Here is a 26,838-nt window from a genome sequence, read left to right as displayed (position 1 = left end):
ACCTCTTTACAACTCTGCATGATAACAGTCTTCATCCTTATTGGGGTGATTGTATAACTTGCTGTTACCTATGATTATTTCTTTTATTGTGAGTTTTTGGTGTGCTGGAGCTGGCAGCCTTTACAGGAATTAATCACATTTATAATGTATATTTTAAAATAAAATTCCCCTGAAACTTATTTTCTTCTTCTCTGTGCCTGCGCCAGGCCTTAAAACTAGTGGCTTAGATGCTGCCATCTTGGATTATAGTTTGGTGTGCATTTTCACTGTTATCCAAAATGGCAGCACTTGTGGGACTCAAGAGTTTGTAATCAAGGAATGCATGTATGATCTATAACAGCTTTCAAGATGGCAGTATCCATGACTCCTGTAAGTTCCACCATATTGTAATGTATTTTGTGTACATTGTAGACACACTCCATGGGCACAGTACAGTCTTACATCAGCACATCTGTGCCACCAGTTTCATCATTGTGTCAATGGACTCTAAGTGTGGAACTGAGAGAAAAGCTTTTGGAACAGGCCAGAAGCAATGGCCTAACTTACGCTATGTCTTTGTCCTGTCTTTAGGAGCAATTCCTGTCCAGTTATGAATTAAATCCCTCAATCTGATTGAATCTCAGTGCAAATACCTTGTTTTTAGAATAGGGTGGTGCCCTTCCTGGTAGGCTGAGCATTAAGTTGAGATGGTGCTTCCTGAGACTGGAGGCCAGGTTGTGCTGGCTGTGATCTATTTTTCAGATTTTTTTTAAACCCTCTTGGGACCCCAAGGTTGTACACATTAACGGTAAAACAACGATCAACAACACTGATTAAATTTAGGGAAGAAGTCCTCTTAAAATATACCATAGATAGGCAAACTGGCTAACAAAAGAATGAAGAGGCTCCTAGCATCTCTCTACCGCAAAACAGGCCACCCTCTCTTTAGCTGCTGAGCTAAGCAAGATGCAGCTGTGAGTTAGAATTTCATCCCTCATAACTGGGACTTATTTTTCTGTTTATTAAGCATCTTGTTTTTGAGCAAAGCTCAGATTTCCACTGCTTTCTAGTAGAGAACAAACTCCTGCCCATGACCAAAAGGTCCTCTCCTTGTTTGAACTCACTCTGGAAGTGTGACCTTTGCAGGATCTCCTTCTTTGCTTGTCGGACATGCTGGGTTCTGGATTGTGTGCCTTGTTCTGTCCCAGGGTTTCCAACCTTGGGTCCTCACACAGGGCTGTCTATTTTCACCTTAAAATAATCAAGACACCCGTTCCATCACCTTGGCAGGGAGGCACCTTGCCCCAGACACCCACTCTACCTGCCAACTTGCTTTCTTAGACTGGTAGTGCTGATTTCCAGGAGTTGGTAGACCTGGCCACTGAATCACAGGGGGCCAGGTCTGCCAGGAGGTTTGCATGTGGGACATGTAAATCCTGGACCTACTGCCCTCCTCAAGGACATACCTCACTTTCATGGACATGAGACACATCTGGGGGAAATGAGGCTGTATGGTAGCCCGACCCCATCTGTTTCTGGGGATGATGGAAGTTGTAGCCTGACATCTAGGGACCCAAGGTTGGGGACCCCTGGTCTGTCTGAATGGTTCAACCTTGGACCTAGAGCCTAGGACCTTGCAGACTCTAATTGGATTATTCCATATGGTGGGAGAGGCAAAAAGGCCAGTGTAATGTCCTCAGTGTAAAGCAAAGAAGGCAGCCCTTGCACTGTCACTGTTTTTATTCTTTGTCCATCTGTGCCTCTCTACTCAATTCTTTTTGGAAAAAACAAATGCCAAGATGAATGGGAGTCTAAGTGATTACTTTGCTAGGGTCTTATGTCTTGCAGCATATCCCCTGCATCACCCAAATTTTCAAACCACTAGTACAAGCAGAAGTTATTTGGTTGTTGTTGCCTCCATGCCAGAGTCTCAGTTGTCAACTGGCCATGTTAAGCACTTCGGTGTACAAAGAACCAAGCAACTCTTTCCTAGAGATACTAGTGAATTCAACATTTTATTTTGCAAATATCTAAAAACCTAAACATTACAGTGTGTTCCATTTTAAAATTCATTTTAGTTTTTAAAAGCAGATTTTAAGCTAATAGAAAAAATATATAAATAAAACATATCTTTAGCCGCCTTGATCTGGCTCATTGTGACATTTGTACTAACTAGGAGCTACTGGAAGAAGTTAAAAATGGGATTCATTGAAGATGAAAGATTCCTTTTCCCCTAGACCATAGATGTGTGCTAGAATAACGCAGATCGAATCTTTGTACTTTGATTTTTTTTAAAAAGTCAGTTTGCTGATACTGGCTGCTTTTTAGCTGATTAATTTTAAATGGGATTTTCCTCATCTCATCCCTATGATTTTTAGCTACAGTATATTAAATGATGTGATTATGTGTTTGCAACGTAAGTTCAGAACTTTTTAAATTGTCTAGCTACATTTTCTGCTTTAAATAGGCAAATGGTGGGTCAGTCGCAAGATCTCATTTACAGTGAGGCTGAAGGTGGATGATAGTCCCGCTGCCCCGCACAAGTTGATGTTAATGTATTCTGTCATTGGCTGTGGGGTGCTCACTACTGTCTCTGGTCATACTGGTTTTCTTTTGCTGGTTTTTATGGTTCTTCAATGACCTGTTTGACCAGAGACAATAGCAGAAAAAAAGAATTGAGTGTGTATACACTGGGCAACACTATCCTATCATCTTCAGCTTTCTTAAATGATTACCCAGAAAAATGATGGATCAAAACACACACTTTCACATTCACAGACAGTCTTCCTTCCATCAGCAACATCGGAGCCAGCGTGGTGTAATGGCTAGAGTGCTGGACTAGGACCGTGGAGACCTGAGTTCAACTAGCTGGGTGACTCTGGGCCAGTCACTTCTCTCTCAGCCTAACCTACTTCACAGGGTTGTTGTGAGGAGAACCCTAAGTATGTAGTATACCGCTCTGGGCTCCTTGGAGGAAGAGCGGGATATAAAATGTAAAAATAAATAAATAAATAAATAAATAAATACTTAGGACCACTTCAAAGGTGGAAACTACCATTGGGAATGTAAAAGGATATGCGTGTTTCTCATGCCAAATGGCCACTCTTGTGCTGCAACTTGTAGATCTTCCTTAAAGATTCCACACCTATTTATTTATTTATTCATTCATTCATTCGATTTCTATACCGCCCTTCCAAAAATGGCTCAGGGCAGTTTACACAGAGAAATAATAAATAAATAAGATGGATCCCTGTCCCCAAAGGGCTCACAATCTAAAAAGAAACACAAGATAGACACCAGCAACAGTCACTGGAGGTCCTGTGCTGGGGGTGGATAGGGCCAGTTACTCTCCCCCTGTTAAATAAAGAGAATCACCACGTTAAAAGGTGCCTCTTTGCCAAGTTAGCAGGGGTACCTAAGGAACAAACCCTATGAAGCTGGTGTTTAGAACAGATGAAGAGACAAGGTAATATGGCTGGCAAAGGTGCAACCAAAAGGGAAGCAATCTTAAATATGTATAGCCCCAAGAGTTATATAAATTATAGTGGAAGAGTTACGCTCGGTGTGTGTTAAACAAATGTAAATGTGCAGATGAATGTATCATTTTTAATTTTTGCCATTTTCAGTTTTCCCCCAAGGAAGAATGTGCATTTTCAAAACTCGGGCAGTTTGGAAATCAGCTTGTTGTTAAATGCCCGTGCCCTGTTGCACTTTTCATAATTCTGTAGGGGAGCAGGTGGCCTGATTTGGTCCACTGTCCTGAGGTTCCCTACCTGTGGCTTAATAAGACAATGTCCACCACACCAATCTGTCTGCAGAAATGCATCTGCAATCCTTTTACATATTGGCTGTTGTAATTAGGGCTGCCTGAATCACTCTGTCCGTGATGGAAGTGTGGCCACCTCTGGGGTGGAGCATAGTCACTGCTAAAAAAGAAAAGAAAAAAAGAGCAGCATTGTTGTCCTGCTAGCAATGAAGAGGAAGTGAAGGACACATCCATCTATTTGAAGTCTCTAGGAGGGAATTTTATGTACCCTGGCTTAATTCCAGGTTGAGAGTAATGAGCCACTAATTCCCTTTTCTGGAAGTGATTGTACAACTGATCTTACGCCTCTATTGAGAGGTGGATCACTGCACTTAACAGTGGAATAGAGGATCAGCCTTCAGAACTGATGACGTGTTTAGTATTTGGTAAAGTTTGCAAACCCACATTGGCCAAAATGCTTGTTTGTGTTAGAAAAGCCTTTTCAGTATGATCAGCAATATTACTGTATCATAAATAGCACTCAGTATTAAGTAGTGAAAAGACGTACCAACTCCACTACTTCCTATAAGACAAGTTTTGATGTTGGATTCCCATAGAAGCATCTAGCTACCCTGTACTTAAGACATCTCTTAAGGGATTTCATGAACAATGAGCTGCTCCAAGGAATGGAGCCAGTGTCCCCCTTCCCACTCTGTTTCACAGGTGTTGGCACCGAGGGGGAAGCAGGCTAGAGGGAACTAGTCAAGGTTTACTGCTGAATTTGTAGTTTAGCACTGCTTAGAGCACTCCTTTCAATTGGGATGGAAAACTACTTCCTGCGTCTAGCATAGTTGCAGGTAAATCTTGATGAGTATTGTCTTGGGCATAAGGAAGGAAGTCCTCTTTGATGAGAAAGAGTTAACCTGTGGAACTTGCTGCTGTGGAATAATTGTGAATGATAGTAATTATAATCAGAAGATAGTTCCTAGGTTAAAAATCATGATGACGGGAATATAGGAAGATAGTGCATTTAAAAATTGTTTTAATAGCTGTGTGTGATGACATGTCCCTTTGGTGTTTCTAAACTGAAGGGTAGAATATGGGGAGGAAATAGTCCTGGAACGCCCTGCCCCAGTATGATGGATCATTTGAGATATGTAATCTAGATTGTTCAGAACCCATTGCCGCATCTGAAATGTATTTCTAGCTCGAAGACTGCCACACATTTGCATGGCATGTTAGTAATGAGAAGGGCAAGAGTAGGCAAGAGTTAAGATGTGGCCAACTGGGTAGTTTCAGGGATGCTGGTTGGTGGAATCTGCTGGGATTCTGGCAAAGAATTGGGGACCTTTTATCTGATCCAGCAAGATTGTTCCTAAAATTATATAGTCAGAAACATGCAACACAGATGAATGGAATCTTAAATGTTAGAAATGCATGCTTGAGCTCTGTTGCACTCTAAATGGGAAAAGATTTCACTGGATCATGGGGATTTCATGGATGGGGTGGGGTGTGTGTGTGTGTGTGTGTGTGTGTGAGAGAGAGAGAGAGAGAGAGAGAGAGAGAGAGAGAGAGAGAGAGAGAAAGGGAACACCCAAAACCGAAGTCAACTCACTTCTGACATAAGGTGAATCTTAATCAAGCCCAAATTAATTTCAAATAAATGCCAGTCTGAGCCAGCTCAAGGTGTGGATGACAAATGAGAAGGATAAAGCTTAAAAAAAAATTAAAACATTGTGCCTGGCATCCAGACCAAGTTATTCATGAGTAGTCCCATTGAAATTAATGGGACAAGTTGAGATGCCCCATTTAACTTCAGGTTTTGCTGAAATGTTGTGTCCGACTGTCGGAGCAGCTACAACTGCAGCTTTGTATCAGTTTTCACACCACAGTCGTAGAGGCGGCACAGACCCGCCCAAGGAAATGGCTGCTCCATGGTTTTGGCACTTCTTGCTGGCAGCCTCTTGGAAAACTAGCCCCTCCCCTCTTGCCAGCTCTGCAGCTGTGGAGTTGCCAGGCTACAGGGCCACTCTCCATGCTGGACTCAGCCTGTCTAGCTTCCCAGTCGCTTGGGGGGGGGGCAGCCCTGATTCCCACTCTGTCCATTGCTCCCACCACCCGGCAAGAAATAGGGAAAGAGCACCAGATGGCAGGACGGGCGTGAAGTGCTTTGCTCCCTGAGAAGGGAGCAACAGTGATGTATGCTCACAAGCACAAACACTGCAGGTGGCAACGTAAGCAGGACACCCCATCACAGCGCCGGGAGGGGAGCAAATGGCTGGGGAGGGGAGCCTGGGGTTGGGTATAAAAGGCAGACCTGAGCCTTTAAAAGGCCGATCTCAGTAGTACCCCATTACCTTTGGAGAGCACTTACTACTGTGAGGAACGAGCCCCCTGGCACAGTGCTCAGTCCTGAGAGCAAAGGGCCATGGGGACACCCCCACACAACTCGTAAGAAGAACCATCCAAGGGGAGGGGAAGGCAGAATATATTGCTGTCCGGAAGCATTTATTCTTGCTTGGATCTTTTGTGTCTTTTCAGTTGTGTGTTCATCACTGGTGATTTGACTTCTGAAATTTCCTTTGTCACTGGTGGGAAGAAGAATTATTCCTTTTCCTGATCCTTTGATTTTTGCTCAATTTGTATTTTGGGAAAGCAGACCTCTTTTGAAGTGGAAGAAAACAATTTGGCTCACACAGTTAGTTGCTCTCCCCCTCCCGCCCCCCAGCAAAAAACCATTGCTGTTATTTTAGCTATTTCCCCCTTCCTTATTAGTTTCCTTGTTCTGGAATGTCAACAAAACAGAAATCCAGGGGTCTGATGAAACATCCTAAATTTTCCTGCTGTGTGCATTCCTTGCTTGTGCCCCAGCTGGTCCTGGCTGTTGAGCTTGTCACGTATTTCTGTACAGCTGAATTTGCTTGTTGCTGCAGTTTTTTCTTTCTGGTCCCATTTCAGCTCTGGCACCAGACACTATAGGTGTGTGTTTTTGGTTTCAAAAAGAGTCCACTGGAGAATTCCTTCTCCATTCAACGATGGCTCCTAAACAGGAGATGGAAATGTTCTATAAATCTAACTCCTGCAAGTGCTGCCTTTATTTTATTTTTATAAATGAAAAAGCGGATGTGGGGGGCTGGTGGGGCGGCTGGGGCAGGCCGAGGCAAGGGGTGCAGATGCTCTGCACCAGGTGAGCTTGTTTATATTACTTGTGCTGAAGCTATAGGATGACCTCCCTGCTGAGGCCTGCATTTTCCCATCTCTTGTCTTTCTGGAGTAGGTCCAAAATGCATTCTTCCATTTTGACCTTTGTTTTCAGCTGACTAGTTTAATGATTTTGTTGACCTTGTTCTGACCTTATACAATACATGGCTGGATGGGGTTACACTCCCCCAGAAGGAGCAGGTGCACGGCTTGGGAGTACTCCCGGGCCCAGGCCTCACCTGGTATCTCAGGTGGAGGCCATGGCCGGGGCTGCTTTCCACCAGCTTCAGCTGATTCGACAGCTGCGCCCATTCCTTGAAGAGGATGACCTCAAAACAGTGATGCATCAGCTGGTAACTTCCCAGCTTGACTATTGCAATGCCCTCTACATGGGGCTGCCTTTGTACGTAGTCCAGAAACTTCAGTTAGTTTAGAATGCGGCAGGCAGCCAGATTGGTCTCTGGGGTAACCCGGAGAGACCATATTATGCCTGTTTTGAAACAGTTACACTGGCTGCCGATATGTTTCTTGGCCAAATACAAAGTGCTGGTTATTACCTTTAAAGCCCTGAACGTCTTGGGTCCAGGCTACCTTAGAGCAGGGTTTCTCAACGTGTGGGTCCCCAGATGTTATTGGACTTCAGCTCCCATAATCCCCTGCCCCAGTGGCCTTTGGTTGGGAATTATGGGAGTTGAAGTCCAATTACATCTGGGGACCCACACGTTGAGAATCCCTGCCTTAGAGAGTACCTTTATTTTTATTTATTTTTGCATTTTTATACCGCCTTTCGTTAAAATATAGCCCCAAGGCGGTTTACAAAAGTTAAAAACATACAATAAAAACACAATAAAAACAACATGCTAAGAGTATAAAAACATATAAAAACAGGCATAAAACAATACAACAAATAAATACCTTCATACCTTCTTCTGTATGATCCCCATCATACCTTCTTCTGTATGATCCCCATCGTACGTTGAGGTCATCTGGAGAAGTCCGTCTCCAGTTACCACCAGTACTTCTGGTGGTGACTCGGAGCCGGGCCTTCTCTGTAGCTGCTCCCGGGCTGTGAAATGCACTCCCAGCAGAAATTCACAATCTCAGTTCCTTAGTGACCTTCAAGAGAGCCCTTAAAACCCATCTGTTTGGCCTGGCCTTTCAGGGTTTTTAATTAGTTTTAATGCTAACCTGGTTTTCAAGGTTTTAATTGTTCTGATAGTTTAATTGTTTTAAAGATGTTTTTAAACTGGTGTTCATATTTATATTTCTGTTTTAATTGTTGTTGGTTTTTAATGGTTTCTGTTTTTAATTGTGAACTGCCCTGAGCCATTTCGGAAGGGCGGTATACAAATCAAATGAATGAATGAATGAATAAATAATAAATACATTCTTTATTTGGTCACTGACCAGAAAAACAACAAATATCTAAACATCCAAAAACATCAAAGCATAACAAATTACATCCAACAGCTATAATACAAACAAGTTAAGAGAGTGTAGACGATATCATAACTTGCCTAGTCAGAAGAAATTTGACCACATTATATGTAATCTCAGCATCTCAAGCCAACAGTAAAAAACTAATACAGGATTCATCTGAACAGCCAGAACAACTTTTTAAATATGGAGCAATAAGAGCAACCCAAACGTCATTATAAAATTTACAATATAGTAAAATATGCGTAGTTGACTCAACCACTTTATCACCATACAGACAAAAACGCACCGAATAAGGGACTTTTTTTGTACCTCCTCTCCAGTACCACAGATGGGACTGCACTGAAACGAGCTAAAGAGAATATTCTCCTATATTTAGGAACTGCATGTGAATTTAAATATCTGGCAGGTGGAACCTCAATTAATTGCAGACCATAAACAGATCTGTTGGGCAAATTAGTATGTTCTTCTTGATAAGCCACATCCAGTATCTTCTGCTTGAGAGCCAGCTTAGCTCACTTGTAGCCCCAATCCTGTAATAGGGCAGGAGAAAAACCAAAATGATACAATTTGGCCTTGATTGTTTCCACTCTAGTTGGAGATCTTCTCTCTGATAACAACAGAGGGATTAGGCCTTTAGGAAAAAGAAGTTGCTGTTTTCCTCCCCACACTGATGGACCTGGAACAAACTCCTCAGAAATTTTGACTGAATAACTTTGAGAGATGCCAGGTTCTGATGAGGGGAGAGTCTGAATTCCATAGAGCAACTGAGCAAGAGCCTGAGCTTCATATAGTCTAACTGCAACAGGGATAAATTGTCCCCCTTTAGAACTATAAAAAGCCAAAATGGCTGAGGAGCTTTTTTGCACTTTCTGTTTCATGTATTCTTTGTGGAGGTTCGAACTACCTTTTTCAAATGAAAAATTGCTCCCTAATGTTTAAAACTATCTACTTGCTCGATCCCATGACCATCGGCTGTCCAATAGAATCCTTTTATTAGTTCTAGAAAACCACATGATTTTGGTCTTATGATAATTAATTAATAAGGCATTTTCTCTACAAAAACTGGCCAGTGTTTCTAAGGCTCTTTAACCCAGTTGAAGACTGGGGAAGAATTACCGTGTCATCCACGGACAAAAGGACAGAAATATGCTTTGAGGTTAATTACACTATTTTTAAACTTCTGAATTGTTCTTGTAGCCTACTTGCACACTGGAAAGAGGGCTAGGAAATTGTTTTAATAAAACAAGTATGCTTTTGATAAGGATACAGTCCAAGAAAACCATTGCAGTTTGGTTCTGCTTCACATCCTTAGTGTAGTTCAGAAGCAAAATTTTGGGCCAGAGGCAGTTCCTAATGCTTCAGAAGACTGAGGATTACTCCAAAATCTCCCCAAAGGGGATAGTTTTGTTTTCTCATTCATGTGGAACAATGATTACCTTATCTTGTCCCTAGAAGCAGGCAAACCCTTTGCTTGGGTTTTAATTGCAGCACTTGCAAATTCCTGCTTCCTTTTTGCAACTTGTGAGTGTGTGGTTGGTTCCAAGTGTTGCATGGCTGGTTTCGAGTGTTGCGTGAAAGCATAAGCCAGGCTGCAAACTTCTGCTCGCCCCTGCCCTTCTCCTCTGCCTCATGAGTAAGGCCTGTTTGGACTGCAAGCTGCAGATTGGCACAAAGCTGTTGGAAGGCAGGGGTGCACTGGAAATGAAGCATATGGGTCATAGCTGTCTCAGTTGTCATCTTCTTTGTTCTTGGATTAGGTGACAAAGAAAGGATGCTGTTGTTGTCTTTCATCCATCAGTTGTCCTTTGCTCCCTTCCCTGCATTCTACCTGCTCTGCACCATTTCCTGCCCATATCAGAAATCTCAGTACAGTGGATGAGCTCAAGTGAAAAAATGTTTTGGCAGCTCTGGATCCTTGCACAGCAGGTGAGGGAAACACTACTCTTTATTTTGGAGTTAATAACAAAAATGCTGGTAGACCTGGATGTGATGTCCATTGCTAGAGAAACCAGAAGAGGAGGTACAGCGCCTGCTGGATTCCAACTCCAGAGCGGAGCCGCACAGCTCCATTCGGGAGCCAGACCACGCCCCCCCGCATCAGACCTACGTGGTGCGGGGTGATATCAGACGCGTGGTGCGGGGTGAGTGGGGCCGTGGCCGCACACAGTCTGCTGGCGGTCAGGCTCCGTGCCTGCATTAAAATGGAAAGTATTATTAGTTAGTTGTGGATCTGTTCCCCCGTCAATGAACCTATAGTTTCAACCAAGGATAGTGGCCAGAGACTAGGTCTTGTCCCTGCTCAATCAGTGGAGGCCTTAGAGTGCATGGCAGCCCCAAACAAATGCCAAGTCCTCTTCTCTCCCTAAACTGTTGTTGCTTTCAGGCTGCAATCCTAGGCATGCATACATGGGAGTAAGCCTTGCTGGGAACACCATGGAACATGTTTATGAGAAAACATGCATAGGATGGCGCTATAAGTCAGTTTCCAGATCCTGTGTTGCTGCAGGATACTTGGGGGCCAGTAAAATAGTCCCTGCGGGCCAAATCCGGGCCCCGGGCCTCATGTAGAAGAAGTAACGTTGGCAGGTCAGTGGGCCGTTACAGGGGAAGGGGACTTGGAAATCTAATAGCTGTTTCCCCTTCTGGTTGTCCTGCCAGCTCTTTGATCTTGGGGAGCAGTGCCAACCACCCTTGGAACCTCACCTTGCTCCTCTGTAATGCCAGGTCAGTCCAGAATAAATCAGAACCCATCCATGATTTGATTCTGGATGAAGGTGCTGACCTGGTATGTATTACAGAGACCTGGCTGGGGGCCCAGTGTGGTCCCAGCCTCTCCCTCCAGGGTACTGTGTGGAGGAGCGGGTGAGGGACCGTGGCTGTGGTCTATAAGATTAACCTTTCCCTTTCCACTTCCCTGTGGAAGTGTCTGACCATATCGAATGTGTGTACTTAAGTCTGGGGACCAGGGATAGACTGGGACTTCTGTTGGTGTACCGATCACCCTGCTGGTCAACGGAGGCCCTAACGGGACTGACAGACTTGGTCTTGGATTTGGTGTTGGAGTCCCCCAGGCTTGTGGTGCTGGGGGACTTCAGTGTTCACTTTGGGACCGATTTGTCCAGGGCGGCTCAGGAGTTCATAGCGGCCATGACTATGGGCCTATCCCGAGTGGTCTCGGGGCCGACACACATTGCTGGTCACACACTTGATTTGGTCTTTCACTCTGATCAGGGTGGTGTTCTGTTAGTGGAGAATCCTGTGATTTCTGCATTGTCATGGACGGACCACCATCTGATTAAGGTTGGACTCACAATCACTTCCCACCTTTGCAGGAGCGAGGGACCTATTAGGATGGTCCGCCCGAGAAGGTTATTGGATCAAATAGGATTTCAAGAAGCCTTGGAGGGATTTAGTGTTGACTCTGGCGGTGATCCTGTTGATGACCTGGTGGAGAATTGGAACAGCAAACTCACTGGGGCAGTAGACAAGATTGCTCCCAACCCACTTCAAAACTGGCCCCTTGGTATATGGAAGAACTACGGGGGCTGAAGCGGCGAGGTAGACAATTGGAGCGCAAGTGGAGAAAGACTCGGCTTGAATCCAACAGATTGCAACATAAAGCTCATTTGAAGACCTATGCTCAGGCGATACGTGCGGCATATAAGCAATTCTTTTCTGCCCGTATTGCATCCGCAAGTTCACATCCGGCAGAGTTGTCCAGGGTTGTGAGAGGGCTAGTATGTGCCCCTCCTCCCTTGAGTCAGAATATAGAACCATTGATTACCCGCTGTGATGTGTTTAAAGAATTCTTTGTGGGGGGAAATCTCTTGTATTCGGGCCAACTTCGACTCCGTCTCCACAATTACTTCAGTGTCTGATGTGCAGGTGTCCAGCAACTCCTCTTGTGTGGTTAGGTTGGATAAGTTCTAGTTTGTGACTCCTGAGGATGTGGACAAGCTGATTGGAATGGTGTGGCCTACCACCTGTTCTCTTGACCCTTGCCCGACATGGCTTATACTATCTGGCAGGGCGGTTGTTGTAGAAGGCCTGGTAGAGATTATAAATGCGTCTCTGAGGGAAGGTAGGATGCCTCCTAGTCTTAAGGAGGCAATTATTAGACCACTTCTGAAGAAGCCTACCTTGGATCCCTCAGAGCTGAGTAACTGCAGGCCTGTCTCCAACCTTCCATGGTTGGACAAGGTAACTGAGAGGGTGGTGGCCTCCCAGCTCCAGACAGTCTTGGAGGAAACTGATTATCTAAGCCCCATTTCAAACTGGCTTCTGGGCTGGCTATGGGGTGGAGACTGCCTTGGTCAGCCTGATGGATGATCTCCAACTGGGAATTGACAGAGGAAGTGTGACTCTGTTGGTCCTTTTGGTCCTCTCGGAGGCTTTCGATACTATCAACCATAGTATCCTTCTGGAGCGTCTGAGGGGGTTGGGAGTGAGAAGCACTGCTCTGCAGTGGTTCCACTCGTACCTCTCGGGAAGGTTCCAGATGGTGTCCCTTGGAGACTGGTGTTCTTCAAAATCTGAACTTTTGTAGGGTGTCCCTCAGGGCTCTGTATTGTCTCCGATGTTGTTTAACATCTACATGAAACCTCTGGGAGAGATCATCAGGAGATTTGATGCAGAGTGTTATCGGTATGCTGATGACACCCAAATCTATTTCTCCATGTTAGCATCATTGGGAGAGGAATAACCTCTCTAAATGCCTGCCTGGAGTCGGTAATGGGCTGGATGAGGATAACAAACTGAGACTGAATCCAGATAAGACAGAGGTACTCATTGTGCGGGGTCAAAACTCAGGAGACGATTTTGATCTACCTGTTCTGAATGAGGTCACACTTCCCCATAAGGAACAGGTACGCAGTCTGGGGGTGCTTCTGGATCAAAGTTTTTTCCTGGTGTCCCAGGTTGAGGCAGTGGCCAGAAGTGCCTTCTATCAGCTTCAGCTGTTACACCAGCTGCGTCCGTTTCTTGAGGTAAATGACCTCAAAACAGTGGTACATCTGCTGGTAACCTCCAGACTGGATTACTGTAATGTGCTCTATGTGGGGCTGCCATAGTACGTAGTCCGGAAACTACAATTGTTTCAGAATGCGGCAGCCAGGCTGGTCTCTGGGTCATCTAGGAGAGACCATATTACTCCTGTATTCAAGGAGTTACACTGGCTGCCGACATGTTTCTGGGCAAAATACAAGGTGTTAGTTATAACCTATAAAGCCCTAAACAGCTTGGGGCCCTGGGTATTTAAGAGAACGTCTTCTTCGTTATGAACCCCACCGCCCATTGAGATTATCTGGAGAGGTCTGTCTGCATTTGCCACCGGCTCATCTGGTGGCTACTCAGGGACAGGCCTTCTCCGTTGCTGCCCCGAGGCTTTGGAATGCGCTCCCTAGTGAAATAAGAGCCTCCCCATCTCTGACAATTTTTAAAAAATTATTTAAAGACGCGTCTGTTCACCCAGGCTTTTAACTGATACTGTTTTGATTGTATTAATGTTGTTTTAGAATATTATTTTAAAAATTTTTAATTGTGTTTTAAATTTCTTGGGTTTTTTGTTTTTGTTGTTGTTTTTATCTTGTTGTAAGCCACCCAGAGATGTAAGTTTTGGGCAGTATAAAAATATGTTTAAATAAATAAATAAATGTTGTGCAGGCCTGTGTTAAGGTAACTGTAACTATTACCACTGCAAGCTGAGCAAAAAGGCACTCTTTTTAAAATTGGTGGCTCTGGGAGGCAGTCCCTACTCCAATTCCAGCACAGTGTCTCTCCGGTGGCAGTGACTGGTGCGTACCTTGTGACTTCTGTGTTTTGAGATTGTGAGCCCTTTCGGGACAGAGAACGATCTTATGCCTTTTTCTTTGTAAACTGCTTTGAGAACTGTTGGTTGAAAAGCAGTATATAAATATTGCTAATAATTGTTTCAGATCTGTAGGTCTTCACTTCCTCTCTTGGGGACGGGTATGGTGCTAACTGGGTTGATCATCCATGTATGCCCTCAGATCAGAGAGCGAGAAGGGAAGGATGACTAACATGTTGTGTTCAGAAAAGGGCACATAAGCAGGATATTTCAAAGCCCTTTTTACCAGAAAGAGGTAATTATCCTTACCTCTTCCATGCAAATGAGGAATGAAGGTTGTTGCCCAAGGTTCTGTTGAGTCAGTGGCGGAGGCAGAAAGCCAAATGCAGGTCCTGTCAGTAGGGAATAATGATTGGCATGTTCTTGGTCTTAGACTGGTGTTCCTCCTACAGGTAGGGGTGTTTGTATTCTGCAGCTCCCCATGGAAACGGAAGGCTAACTGCTTAGTTCACATCCTAAGGGAAATAAAAGCAAAGTTGTGAGTGTGTGCCAATTCTAGTTGGCTGTTCTTTTGAGATGTAATGAACTCAAGGTGGCCTACATAGGGCTCCCAGGTAGCCACCAATCCAGGTATTGACCTGACCTAGTCCTCTTTAGCTTGAGCAAGATAGCTGTGTCATGTGCTCTCAGAGCATGCTTTAGGATCCACAGCAGTCTCCTGTTACGCCTGTCCCTCCATTCTCCCTGCTGGCCTGCTTCCTCCCCTTGTCTAAATTTTTAGATTATAAGAACCTTGGGGACAGGTACCTATTTTCTGCTTTACTCAGTAGCGGGTAGCAGGGTGTGATTTGAGGACAGATAAGAACATAAGAACAGCCCTGCTGAATGAGGCCCAAGGCCCATCTAGTCCAGCATCCTGTTTCGCACAGTGGCCCACCAGATGCCGCTGGAAGCCACAGACAGGAGGTGAGGGCATGCCCTCTCTCTTGCCATTACTCCCCTGCAACTGGTACTCAGAGGCATCCTGCCTTTGAGGCTGGAGATGGCCCACAGCCCTCCGACTAGTAGCCATTGATAGACCTCTCCTCCACGAAGTCATCCAAACCCCTCTTAAAGCCATCCAGGTTGTTGGCTGTCACCATGTCCTGTGGCAGAGAGTTCCACAAGTGGATCACGCGTTGTGTGAAAAAGTACTTCCGTTTGTTGGTCCTAGACCTCCTGTCAATCAATTTCATGGAGTGACCCCTGGTTCTAGTGTTGTGTGAGAGGGAAAAGAATTTCTCACTATCCACTTTCTCCACACCATGCATGATTTTATAGACCTCTATCATGTCTCCCCGCAGTCGTCTTTTTTCTAAACTAAAAAGCCCCAGGAGTTGTAGTCTTGCCTCAGAAGAAAGGTGCTCTAGGCCCCTGATCATCTTCGTTGCCCTCTTCTGTACCTTCTCCAGTTCAACAATGTCCTTTTTAAGATGTGGTGACCAGAATTGTACGCAGTACTCCAAGTGTGGCCGCACCATAGTTTTGTATAAGGGCATTATAATGTTAACCGTTTTATTTTCAATTCCTTCCTAATGATCCCTAGCATGGAATTGCCTTTTTCACAGCTGCTGCATATTAAGTTGACACTTTCAATGAGCTGTCCACCACAACCCCAAGATCCCTCTCCTGGTCCATCACCGACAGCTCGGATCCCATCAGCATATACTTGAAGTTGGGGTTTTTCGTCCCAATGTTCATCACTTTACACTTGCTAACATTGAACCGCATTTGCCATTTTGTCGCCCACTCCCCCAGTTTGGAGAGATCCTTTTGGAGCTTCTCACAATCCGTTTTGGATTTCACTATCCGGAAGAGTTTGGTATCATCTGCAAATTTGGCCACCTCGCTGCTTACCCTTGCTTCTAGATCATTTATGAATAAATTAAGAAGCATGATACAGCCACCTTGCTGCATCTATGCAGGACCCCTGCTAACCAAAAAAAGATCCACCTTTTAAAGTGGTTAGTCTCTTATATTTAGCAGGGGGAGAGCAACTGGCCCTATCCAGCCCCAGCACAGCATCCCTCCAGTGGCTGTTGCTGGTGCCAACCTTATGTGTCTTTTTAGATTGAGAGCCCTTTGGAGACAGGAGACCATCTTATTTATGTATTTTTCTATGAATTTGTGTATTTTTTTCTGTGTAAATTTTTCTTTGAGAACTTCTGGTTGAAGAGCGGTATATAAATATCCTTTGTAGTCGTCGTCGTAGTTGTCATAATAGATGTGGTCGGTGACTATCTGAGAGCCCTATGTATGCTGTCTTGAGTTGCATGATAGAAGAAAGCATATAAATGTAATAAATAACATGCAAGGACATAGATAGTACTGTAGAAATAATACTAAAAAATCCTGAGAATCTTAATTTTTTTAGCTCTAGCAGTGATTATGATCAGGTGTGTCTCAGAAGTTGCCTGGAAGAAATCTCCAATGTGTTAAGCGCAGAACTTGAGTGCCCTGTGTGGTCGAGTCAGGACTTGCTCCTGTCAAGCTGGTGGCAGTGGCAAAGCAAAAGGTGAACTGTGGCAAGTGCACTAATCGGCCTGCTTGCTCAGACCAGTGAGAAGACCTGACGGTAGTTTTGATAGGGGTATTGCTTGATGCCCTCTAGCCTATTGGTGTAAAATTTCTGATTTGGCTGGTGTGGCTCCCTTCTTTGGCGAGAGCAGGGTGATGGTGTACAGACTGAATTCCTGCCTGAAATCCCCCCAATTCCTGGCTCAGAAGAAGCTTGAGTCATGATGCATGGCAATTGAGTCCCTGTTCTATGCTCTTGTTACACTTGTTAATCCTGTTATCTCTACATCTCTGTTCTTAACATCTTAATTACTTTACCTCTACATCACGACATCCTCCTTTCCTCCAAATTATTAAAATAAGATGTATACAAGCTCTTTGAGGCGGAAGGAACCAAGGGTTGTCTGCATAAATTCTGCAGGTCATGCAGTGATGCATGCATTTTATTGACTTGTAACCTATTTTTGGTTTCAACTTTGAATTGCAAGGCCTCTGCACCCTTCTTTGCTGGGAGATAATACCAACAGAACACCACCTGAGGCTTCTTCATGTCATCCTTGTATGAATTTTGCACCATTTGGGATTATTATCCGGAATGATGCAGACAAAGTTATGGGTGAGGGGGCCATAGGTCAGAGGTGTAGAGCAGGGACCTTGCATGCAAAAGGTCCCAGGATCAATCCCCAGCATCTCCATCCAGTTCAGACTGGAAAGGACCACTGTCTGCAACCCTGGAGAACCCCTGCCAATCAGTGGAAACGACACTGAGCTTCATAGACCAGTGCTCTGACTCTGTATGAGTCGGCTTCATATGTGAGTGAAAAGGTGCAGAACATAACTCGGAGGCCTTGAAAAAGTGGTAACTTTTAAATAGACGATTGAACAAGCCACAGACTCAAGTTCTTAAGAGGTGTGTGTATGTGGGGGCAGTGCGGGGGGGCGGGAATGGTAGCAGAAGTTTTCCTTAGATATACATGGGATCCTCAGCCTGGGCTTTTTGTTTCAAAACCCATTCTGTTGATTCCTATAGTTTAGGTTACATAAAGATACCTTATCTTATCTTTGCAAAGCCCTGTGATGTGGACTAGGATCAACCCTGTCAAAACACAAAAAAAATCCTTAATCTGGCAAACTTTGCTGTCACATTCAAGTATGCGCTTAAGTTAGACATATGCAAACTTGCTTTATTTTCTCTCTTCTGGCCAAAAGATACATTTACTGTTTTTAAATGCAGAGCTTATTTTCAGTGCTGAAGGTGAGACATGTTTTTCCTTCTATCTCCACACCAACCCTGGGGTAGAAATAGATGTAGAAATTAAATGCAGAGCTTATTTTCAGTGCTGAAGGTGGGACATGTTTTTCCTTCTATCTCCACACCAACCCTGGGGTAGAAATATTTAGGCACTGGAAAACTTTCAGATTCATAACTTTGCAGAAAATCGCATCACAAACCAAATTTTACTCAATTTGCAAAACTTGTGATAGTAAAACTTGTAAGTTTTTATTGCAGAATTCCAAAACCTCTGTATGCACATTGTTTAGATACCATTGTATGGACAGTGATATTATGGAAATATGGATTATGTGGATGACAGCCATCCTAATTAATTTGTGACTTAAACGGAGTCCAAGTGCATCCTCTGTTATCTTGAGCATCCTAGCTGAGTAGACCATGTAGCTTGATCATTGGACAAATACACGGGTGGGTACCTGTTTTCTAAGAAACAAGAGCAAGGAGGGGCAGGGAATGGTATGTCAACAAGGGCTTCTTCATGCTGGATGCTACTTAGTCTAGTCTCTTGGTGGCCGGTTCCAAAAGCCTAGGGTGGAGCAGCTGGCACCTTGCTTGTTGTTGCCGCTCTCTGTTGAGAGGGTGGGGCCAGGGAGTTTCCCTGATTTGGTGGAATGCAATGTGCTGTCTGGAAGTGGCTTTCCTTGTAAAAACCTTTCACAGTTTCCTATTGTAACACTTCTGAGCCTGAAGAGTGAGTGTGTGTGTGTGTTTAACTCTCATGTTGGGGCACCTATTTGATTGATGTGGAATGAGCTAGAAACTGGGGGCACTGTCTGGGCTGGTGATCTGGAGGCAAGCAAGTGGTTGTGCAAATGTGTTTTGAAAATGTATTTGTCCATAAACGTTTGCCCTAACAAGATGCCCCAGGGCAACTTGCAATCATTTTAAAAAATGCAACAAAACCATCTTCTTTATATTTAATTCTCTAAGATATATCTGTGGCTAATCCCATGCATGGCAGCTCCCACAAGAGTTCAGAGAGCTGCCAGATAACCATGGGTATGGGCGGGAGGGGAAAAAATGGCGGCGGCTGGCCCACCAGAAAGCAGAAGTCAGTGGGAGAGAGAAGGAGCTGGTACCCTCCCAGCCGGCTTGCCAGAAAGGGGGGCAGGCGGGCAAGAAGCCGGCCAGCCAGCCAGAAAGCAGCTGGGGGCGGGGTGGAGAAGAAGCTAGCACCTGGCCAGCCAGAAAGCAGCGGGTGGGTGAGAAGACAGTCGGCTGGCCGGCCAGAAACTGGCTGGGTGCTGGGGCAGGAGAAGAAGCCCACCTGCCAGCCAGAAAGGGGGGCAGGCGGGAGAAGAAGCCAGTGCCTGGCTGGCCAGAAAGCGGGGGGGAGGAGAAAGAAAAAGGCGGCAGGTGGGTGGGCCGGCCGTAAGCGCAGATGCTCTGAGCCTGGCCCAGCTAGTGATATATAAATCAAGAATGAAAGACAGTTCCATGTGGGGATGGAATTCCATGTCCAGGAGCAGCTCGGACTACTCCTCAGGAGCCAGGTCAAGGTAAGCAGTCGTACAGGGGCCAGGTGGAACCCTACTGGCTTCATGTGTCACCTGATCCCTGCTACAGTATTGTCCTTTGATCATCTGCAATGATAATGTTGCAGCACAGTAAAGGACAGGTTAGCACAGGGTAGGCAACCTTGGCATAAATTGTGGCCAGGGATGATGGGAGTTGTAGTCCAGCAGCTGGAGTGCCAAGGCTGTCTCCCCCTGAGTTAGCAGCTCTGTCTTCCAGTAACAGTGATGCAGACTCAGGCACCTAAGTCTTCCTCTAGAATACCAAGTTGGAGTTCCGTAAGCAGCTCAGTGGCATACGCAAGGAAAGCCTTTCTGGGTCAGGCCAGTTGTCCGTCCAGCTCGGTATTCTCTCCCCTGAACAGCAGCCAAATCTTGATGCTTCGAAACTCTTAATATAGGGTGTATACAGTGCAGCTCTCTGTTCCTTTGTCTTGCATCTCAGCTTCTGCTGTTGTAAAATATCCAGAGCAATGAAATCTCACCAAGTTCCTCCACCAGCTCCAGAAGCTGGTGAATTTCCAAACTCCGCCCCCCATTGTTCTTTACATCATAGTTGGGTGTTCCTGATCGCCTAATTTCCCACCTCACATGACTCAGTTTACGTTGTTGGTAATTATTACTTTTGTTACAGGCTGGTTATACACTTGGTGACAGACAACTTTCATACAAGGGGTGTGTGTATATATAAAGTTATTTATATAACTAGGAATGAAGTTTTCAGAACAGCATGTCCAGTTAATCTTTTCTCTCTGCTGCTCAGTCAGTGTTTGTTTTGATTGTTTTGATTGTTTTGATTGTTTTGATTGTTTTGATTGTTTTGATTGTTTTGATTGTGTGCCTCTCTTCTCTTCTTCCCCTCTTTCATCTGGAATGCTTTGCAGTATAGATATGTTCATTGGGTGCTCCTTACTTTTGTCTTCTATGAAAGAATAAGCAGCTGTTCCCTATTAACACCCACTCCTTATGACACCGTGTAAGCCTCAGCTGTATTTTGTAGCAAAATGACAAGACCTTAATGAGCCCCTGGTGGCGCAGTGGTAAAACTGCCGCCCTGTAACCAGAAGGTTACAAGTTCGACCCTGACCAGGGGCTCAAGGTTGACTCAGCCTTCCATCCTTCCGAGGTCGGTAAAATGAGTACCCAGAATGTTGGGGGCAATATGCTAAATCATTGTAAACTGCTTAGAGAGCTTCGGCTATAAAGCGGTATATAAATGTAAGTGCGATTGCTATTAATGCCTACTGACACTTTCCCCCACTTCTTCCCCCCAGATTGGAGACCTGCTGTGATGCTGGGTGTGATTGACTGCGCTGATATGTCCAATCAGAAAATATGTTCAGACTTTGGAATTACTGGCTACCCAACACTGAAGGTAAAGTTCCCATTGGAGTAGAAAGTGGGTAACAGAATACAGTTGTGCATTTGCTTTCAGAATGGAAACATTTATTCAGAAATTAGTTTGATGGCCTAGTTGAAGGGTTTATATTCAGAATCCCATTCATTATCCATTTATTACACATTTGAGCTGGGGAGATGTTTGGGCAGTAAAAGTCTTCTGTCCTGCCACTTCTTGGCAGCTGCCTTTTTATTGTCTCCTGCCCGACCAGATGCAATGTCAGTCTGAGGCACTGAAGGGAGAAAAACAGCAGCCACAAGTTGATGCAACCATGTTGTTGTCTGCAAAGACTTGGACAAAGGGTTGGACCAGAACACTGTGGGAAAATAAAGTGGTGGCTGCCACCAAAACATGTGGGCCCCCGCCGGCAGATGCTAACCCCCCACCCCCCCGGCTGGGAACAATACCCTGGATTAATACTGTGTTCAGGGCATTGTGGGAGAATGAAATGTTGGCTGCCAGGCAGGAGCTGTGTAGAGGACCTCTGTGGTCTCCTGCAGCTGCAGGCAATGGAACCTGGAAAAATGAGGAAAGGGCATACCAGTGAATGTAATGAAAGGAAAGAAAAGAGAATGAATGAGCTCCAAACTGAACCATACTCTTAACAATGAAACTGAATTGTATTACTTTCACACTCCTGATGCAAAGCCTAGTTCAGCTGATATTTAATATACAGTAACGTGCTTTAGAAGGCATGTGCCATACCAGACCATACCAGACATACCAGCTCTGTGGTCCTGGTATTCAGACTGTGAGGCTTTGGATATGTGTTGAGCTCTATGTGACCCCCTTAGTGGATCTCTTCGGGAGATCCTTGAGGAGCCGTGGTAGGGCTCTGAGGAGATGGAGAGACTGAGGGGGCTCTGAGTATCACTGAGCAGAAGTATTATTGCTCACCAGAAACTTGGGGAGCAAATCTGAAAGTGGGGGTTGTGGGTTGCAAAATCCTCCCAACCCTAATCTCCCATCAAGTTGAGTGTCTATTCTGCTGTACATACCTCCTGACCTCATTTTTTTCAATACTGGCTTGCAGCCTTCTCTTTTCTTCAGAGCATAGTGCTGGAGCCAGAAGATCAGGTTGATGAGGCCAATGTGGGGACTCGAATCTCTGTCTTTCTGCGTTGTGCGCAGAGCATGGCACTGGAAGATGGAAAGATTCTGTCTACATTGCCTAGTCAACTGGGCAATTCTCTAATCTTCTATCTAACCCGGATACTGTGCTCTGAAAAAAAAGGCTATAGCCAGCCACCAGAGAAGGGTGACTAGTAGTGGTGGTGGTGGGGTGATTGCACAGTGTAATGGATTAACTTTGTGCCCCTGCAAGCATCCCCAGGATGGGGTGGGTAGGATGTTGCAGAATGCACAGCACAAAGGCAAGTTTAGGTTCAGCTCTAATGTAGAGGAAGGGGAAGAAAGTGGGGGGAGACAGTTGTGCTATGTGACTTCATGACATGCTGCAGCTCTACAGCTGGCTGCTGATCAGTGAGGGGCTGGAGATCCACAAGGATTCCCCAGCAGTCACAAGCTGTGGAGATGCTCTGAGGACCTAATTTCCCACTGAAAAGCCTCTGGTTATTGCTGTGTGTTTGTGTGTGTGTGTGTGTGTTTGATTCTGCTTCATGTCCCCCTCCTGTTATATAAATCCTGTTCTTTGTGTAATCTGTGTAATCTGGGGGTAAACCTGAGTTGTCTTTTTAAACATTACTTTTCCTGATTCCACTTGGCTTATTTGGAGAAGCAAAAGCTAGTGTGCTGGAGATGCAAGCTATTAGTTCGGGACTCCTCACTGACTCTGGCCATCATCTGCTGACCGAGATCAGTTATGGTCTGAATGTGAGCAAACAAGCTGAGACTTCACCCAGCCAAGACAGAAGTGCTCTTGATTGGTAGGATTGCTGATAGGATCCCCCTAAGATTTGGATGGGGGCGCATTCCCTTTGAAGAGTTGACTTTGCAGCTTGGAATTGAATCCTGGATCTGGCCCTTCTCCTGCAGAAGAGGGAGGCAGCTGTGGCCAGGAGTGTGTTTTGTGCAGCATAGCCTTGTGCTGTGCCTGTTTCTTGGGGAGGAACACCTGATCAGGATCACACATGTGCCTCAGTTACATCAGAACTAGACTTAATGATCCCACATCCTGTGCTTCCTTCACATCAAGGATTGGTGGGGGACATTAAGTTGCATGTATGTTTCAAGAGTGCTAGTTCCAGGAACTGCCTCTAAACTATGTGGCAGAGCTGTGGCCCTTTTATTGATCCTGGCACTTGTGCTAGATGGAGATTTTCTTCAGATGATTGTCTGAGCCCTTTTTCAATATGAAAGATCTTGTCCCTTCAAGTGAGGGCTGCACAACTTTGGCCATCCTGCAGATGTTGGCCTACAGTTCCCATCATCTGTTACTATTGGCCACTCTGGCTGGGGATGATAGGTGTTGTAGTCCTAAAACGGCTGGAGGGCTAAAGTTGTGCAGCCCTGCTTTAAGCAGTGGCCGCCAAGTAGATTCTCAGGAGTTGTTTGCTTTTACTAGCCTTCCTGCCCATACATAGCTCTGATAGCCATTTGTGGCACATTGGCAGCCAAAAAAACAGGGTGGGAGAGAACGAATTATCTTCTGACTTACAAACGCTTTCCTGCCTGACCACTAGGTGATTATTACTCACCACAGGTGCTAAGACAAGTGTGCATATGTCTTACAAGCTTGCTTTTAAGAGGACAGGATCTGAGATGCTGAGAAGGACAGGCGGGTTAAGCTGCATTTACTTAAAATCCTTTACATTTAACCCAGTTTTTCAAGTTAGATATTTGGCTCACATGCAGTGTGTTGTGAACATGAGATGGTTTATTTGGGACTGTACATTTGCCTCTGTAACTACAGGCTGTCGATACAATAAAGACGGAGGTTGGCTGGTTCATACGTGCATACTGGCTGTGTTGTTCCCCTCTTCTCAGCACTGTGTGAAGCCAACAGGTTTGCAGAAATAGCTGCTGACTTTCTCCATACAGTATACTAGCTTATTTGCTTTCCGGTTTCTCTGTGCTCCATACATGAGAAGGACTGGAGGAGAGGGGAGCAGCTACCTCACTTATATGAACTGGTTCCTACCTACCAGTTGAAAGTGTGTTTGAAGAGGCTCTTTTAAGTAGCAATCCTGTTGCTGGTGGTGGCGGCAGCTGAGCATCGCTTTCAGCCTCTGGTCCCTCAGCGAAGAGCTAATTGGTTAAATAGTCCACATAGTTTAATACTAACAAACCCTTAGCCAAAGTAAGCATGCAGCTAAAACTCCTGCTGTACTTTCTTAAGAGGCAGTGAACCTGTGTTACTACCATGCAGCGCTGGCCTGGTTTGTTCTGTCCTGATCTATATGTGATGCAGGCATTGGGTTCACCATGTAAACCTCTCCTGGCTGCGCTTATAACATGCACTGGCCCATTCACATTTAGTGCTGGCATGCCAGTGGCACTGCTGCCCAAGCTGCTGATTGCTGATGTGCTAACCTGGCATGCAGATCAGCCGATGTAAACGTGGTCCACATCTTGTGTAAATCGGGCCTTAGAGAGAACCAGCTGAGTATTCCACAGTGTGTTGAGAAACCTTTGCCTCTTAATAAGGAGCTGGAGGTTTGTTAGCAGAGTGCTTGCTTTGACAGATGCTCCCCCATTTATTTCATGTATAAATAGTGCCTAAGAATCATGCCAGTGCAGGTTTTGAGTAATTGCAGCAAAAACCTGAACTGAGACAGAAATAATCAACTGTAAGGAGAGGAGAGGAAAGGAGAGCTGGTCTTGTGGTAGCAAGCATGACTTGTCCCCATAGCTAAGCAGGGTCTGCCCTGGTTGCATATGAATGGGAGACTTGATGTCTGAGCACTGCAAGATATTCCCCTCAGGGGATGAAGCCGCTCTGGGAGGAGCAGAAGGTTTCAAGTTCCCTCCCTGGCTGCTCCAAGATAGGACAAGATTTTATGGGAAGAGAGGTGGTCTTGTGGTAGCAAGCATGACTTGTCCCCTTAAGCTAATCAGGATCCACCCTGGTTGCATATGAACGGGAGACTACATGTGAGCATTATAAGATATTTCCCTCAGGGGATGGAGCCACTCTGGGAAGAGCATCTAGGCTCCAAGTTCCCTCCCTGGCATCTCCAAGATAGGGCTGAGAGAGGTTCCTGCCTATAACCTTGGAGAAGCCTCTGCCAGTCTGTATAGACAATACTGAGCGAGATGGACCTATGGTCTGACTTATGACAGCTTCCTATATGACAGCTTCCTATGTTACACTGTTTTTTAAAAGAATAGGCTGTGTGCATTTGGCTTGCCCTACCCCCAAAGTCATATATTTGGTGTGTGTGGGGAGGTCTTCTGTCCATGGTAACCCCTATTCAGTTAATGGGGTGACTGCAGGATTAATGTGGACAGCAACCTATGCAAAACTGGCTTTGTAGTACAGTATTGGAGTGTTTTGGTAGGAAGGATTTCTGCCTTTTCCAACACGGAGCCACATTGGTCTTTTAGGACAGGGATGACCAATACTGGGGTTCTTTGGAATGAAATCCTTGAATTCATACCTACTCATTTGTGGCTGAGGTTTTCGCTTTCGACTTGAGCTCTTCTAAATATTCTTTTTTAAACATGTAATTGGGTCAGAAGATTAAGGTCTCCACAGGAATGAGCCTGGTTTGTAGCTACTAATCGACCACAGGCGCTTGAACACAGAGATGGGGGCGGATGGGAGGCATTGTATGGAACCTGAGCAGACATTTGGTTAAGGCAAGAGTTTGAGACTTTTCCACAAGCACTCCCAAACTTGCAAAACAACAACAAAAACCCTCTAAACTATGCAAACTATATACTTCAGTAAGCTTGCTCATTTAACATGATCTAATGACAAAATTTGGGTTCAACTGTTGCAGAATCTTTGGGAGCTTTAGGGCCAAACTGGACATGATGTAGGAAATCTGCATGAATAAAATATCCTACAGTTTTCAAAGGTGTTAATAGCAGCCACCAGGAGAGAGGATTCAGCTGGTGCCACAACATTGGAGGGGAGGTGTGGTTTAAACCTTCCTTCCCCCTGCCAGTTTCCCCAGTGTTTAAAATCTCTCTCTCCCCCTAGAAACTACTTTCCCCTCAGGCAATACACACATGAGTACCTGTGTAATACCATCTCCAGTTTGATTCTCAAGTACAGATTTGCAGACATGCCCACCCATCCCCCTCCCTTCCCTGCTTTCTCTTCCATACATTTTTTTAATTCTGGTGTTTGTTGCAATCCTGTTCAGTTCCCAGGGAAATGTGCTGATGTGGCAGTGTTCTGCTGTTCCTTTGCTTGTGTTGATCTACTTCTACAAACAGCTTTTAAGCATGGCCCAGCCTGTAAAGCAAACACTTGACTTGTACATCTCTTGAGTAGGTAGGATGTGTACAGCTGGCAGGAAGTATTAGAGGAGTTTAAAGGACAGCAGCAGAGCTGGGACTAAGAAAAGCTGTACGTGCCTGGTAAACAAGGAAGAATTCTGACTTTGCCCTAAACAGTGAAGACGACTGAATAAATTATGGTTGTGGGAAGGTGGCAAAAAGAGATCTTACAGAATGAGGTCTCCCTCCCGCCTCCCCCGCCCCATCTTCTTTCTAACCTCTTGGGAAATGGGAGGGAGGAAGTAGAGATCATATACAGGTGGACCACATTATCCGTGGGGGTTCTGTTCTCGGCTGAAGCTGTGGATAGTGAAACCACGAATAATGAGGAATTGGGGGTTTAGGTTCCTTGAAGAGAGAAAATGGGTTAAAAAGGCTGAAAACTGAAGAAATCCACAAATGTGCTGTGCTCTGCAGGTCCCCAGCTGTCCTGCAATGCCCCCCAAAAGCTGCAGTTCTGCCATTTTTCTGTGGAAAAATCAAAGGCATCCCCCC

The 26,838-nt window shown here is 45.2% G+C and overlaps 1 protein-coding gene across 1 annotated transcript in view; it reads left to right on the top strand.

Annotated features, from left to right (window-relative positions):
• The window catches only part of QSOX1 (quiescin sulfhydryl oxidase 1), a 101,418-nt gene that overhangs the window by 14,838 nt on the left and 59,742 nt on the right, over positions 1-26,838 (top strand). Inside the window, exon 2 of the mRNA XM_053246921.1 lies at positions 20,810-20,910. Within this exon, the coding sequence (XP_053102896.1) occupies positions 20,810-20,910 (101 nt within the window). The remainder of the gene's footprint in view (positions 1-20,809; positions 20,911-26,838) is intronic.

Source organism: Hemicordylus capensis, chromosome 4, assembly GCF_027244095.1.
Source record: "Hemicordylus capensis ecotype Gifberg chromosome 4, rHemCap1.1.pri, whole genome shotgun sequence".
Classification (NCBI taxonomy): domain Eukaryota; kingdom Metazoa; phylum Chordata; class Lepidosauria; order Squamata; family Cordylidae; genus Hemicordylus; species Hemicordylus capensis.
Note: the sequence above shows the minus strand (reverse complement) of the source record. Positions and strands in the feature narration are given on the sequence as shown.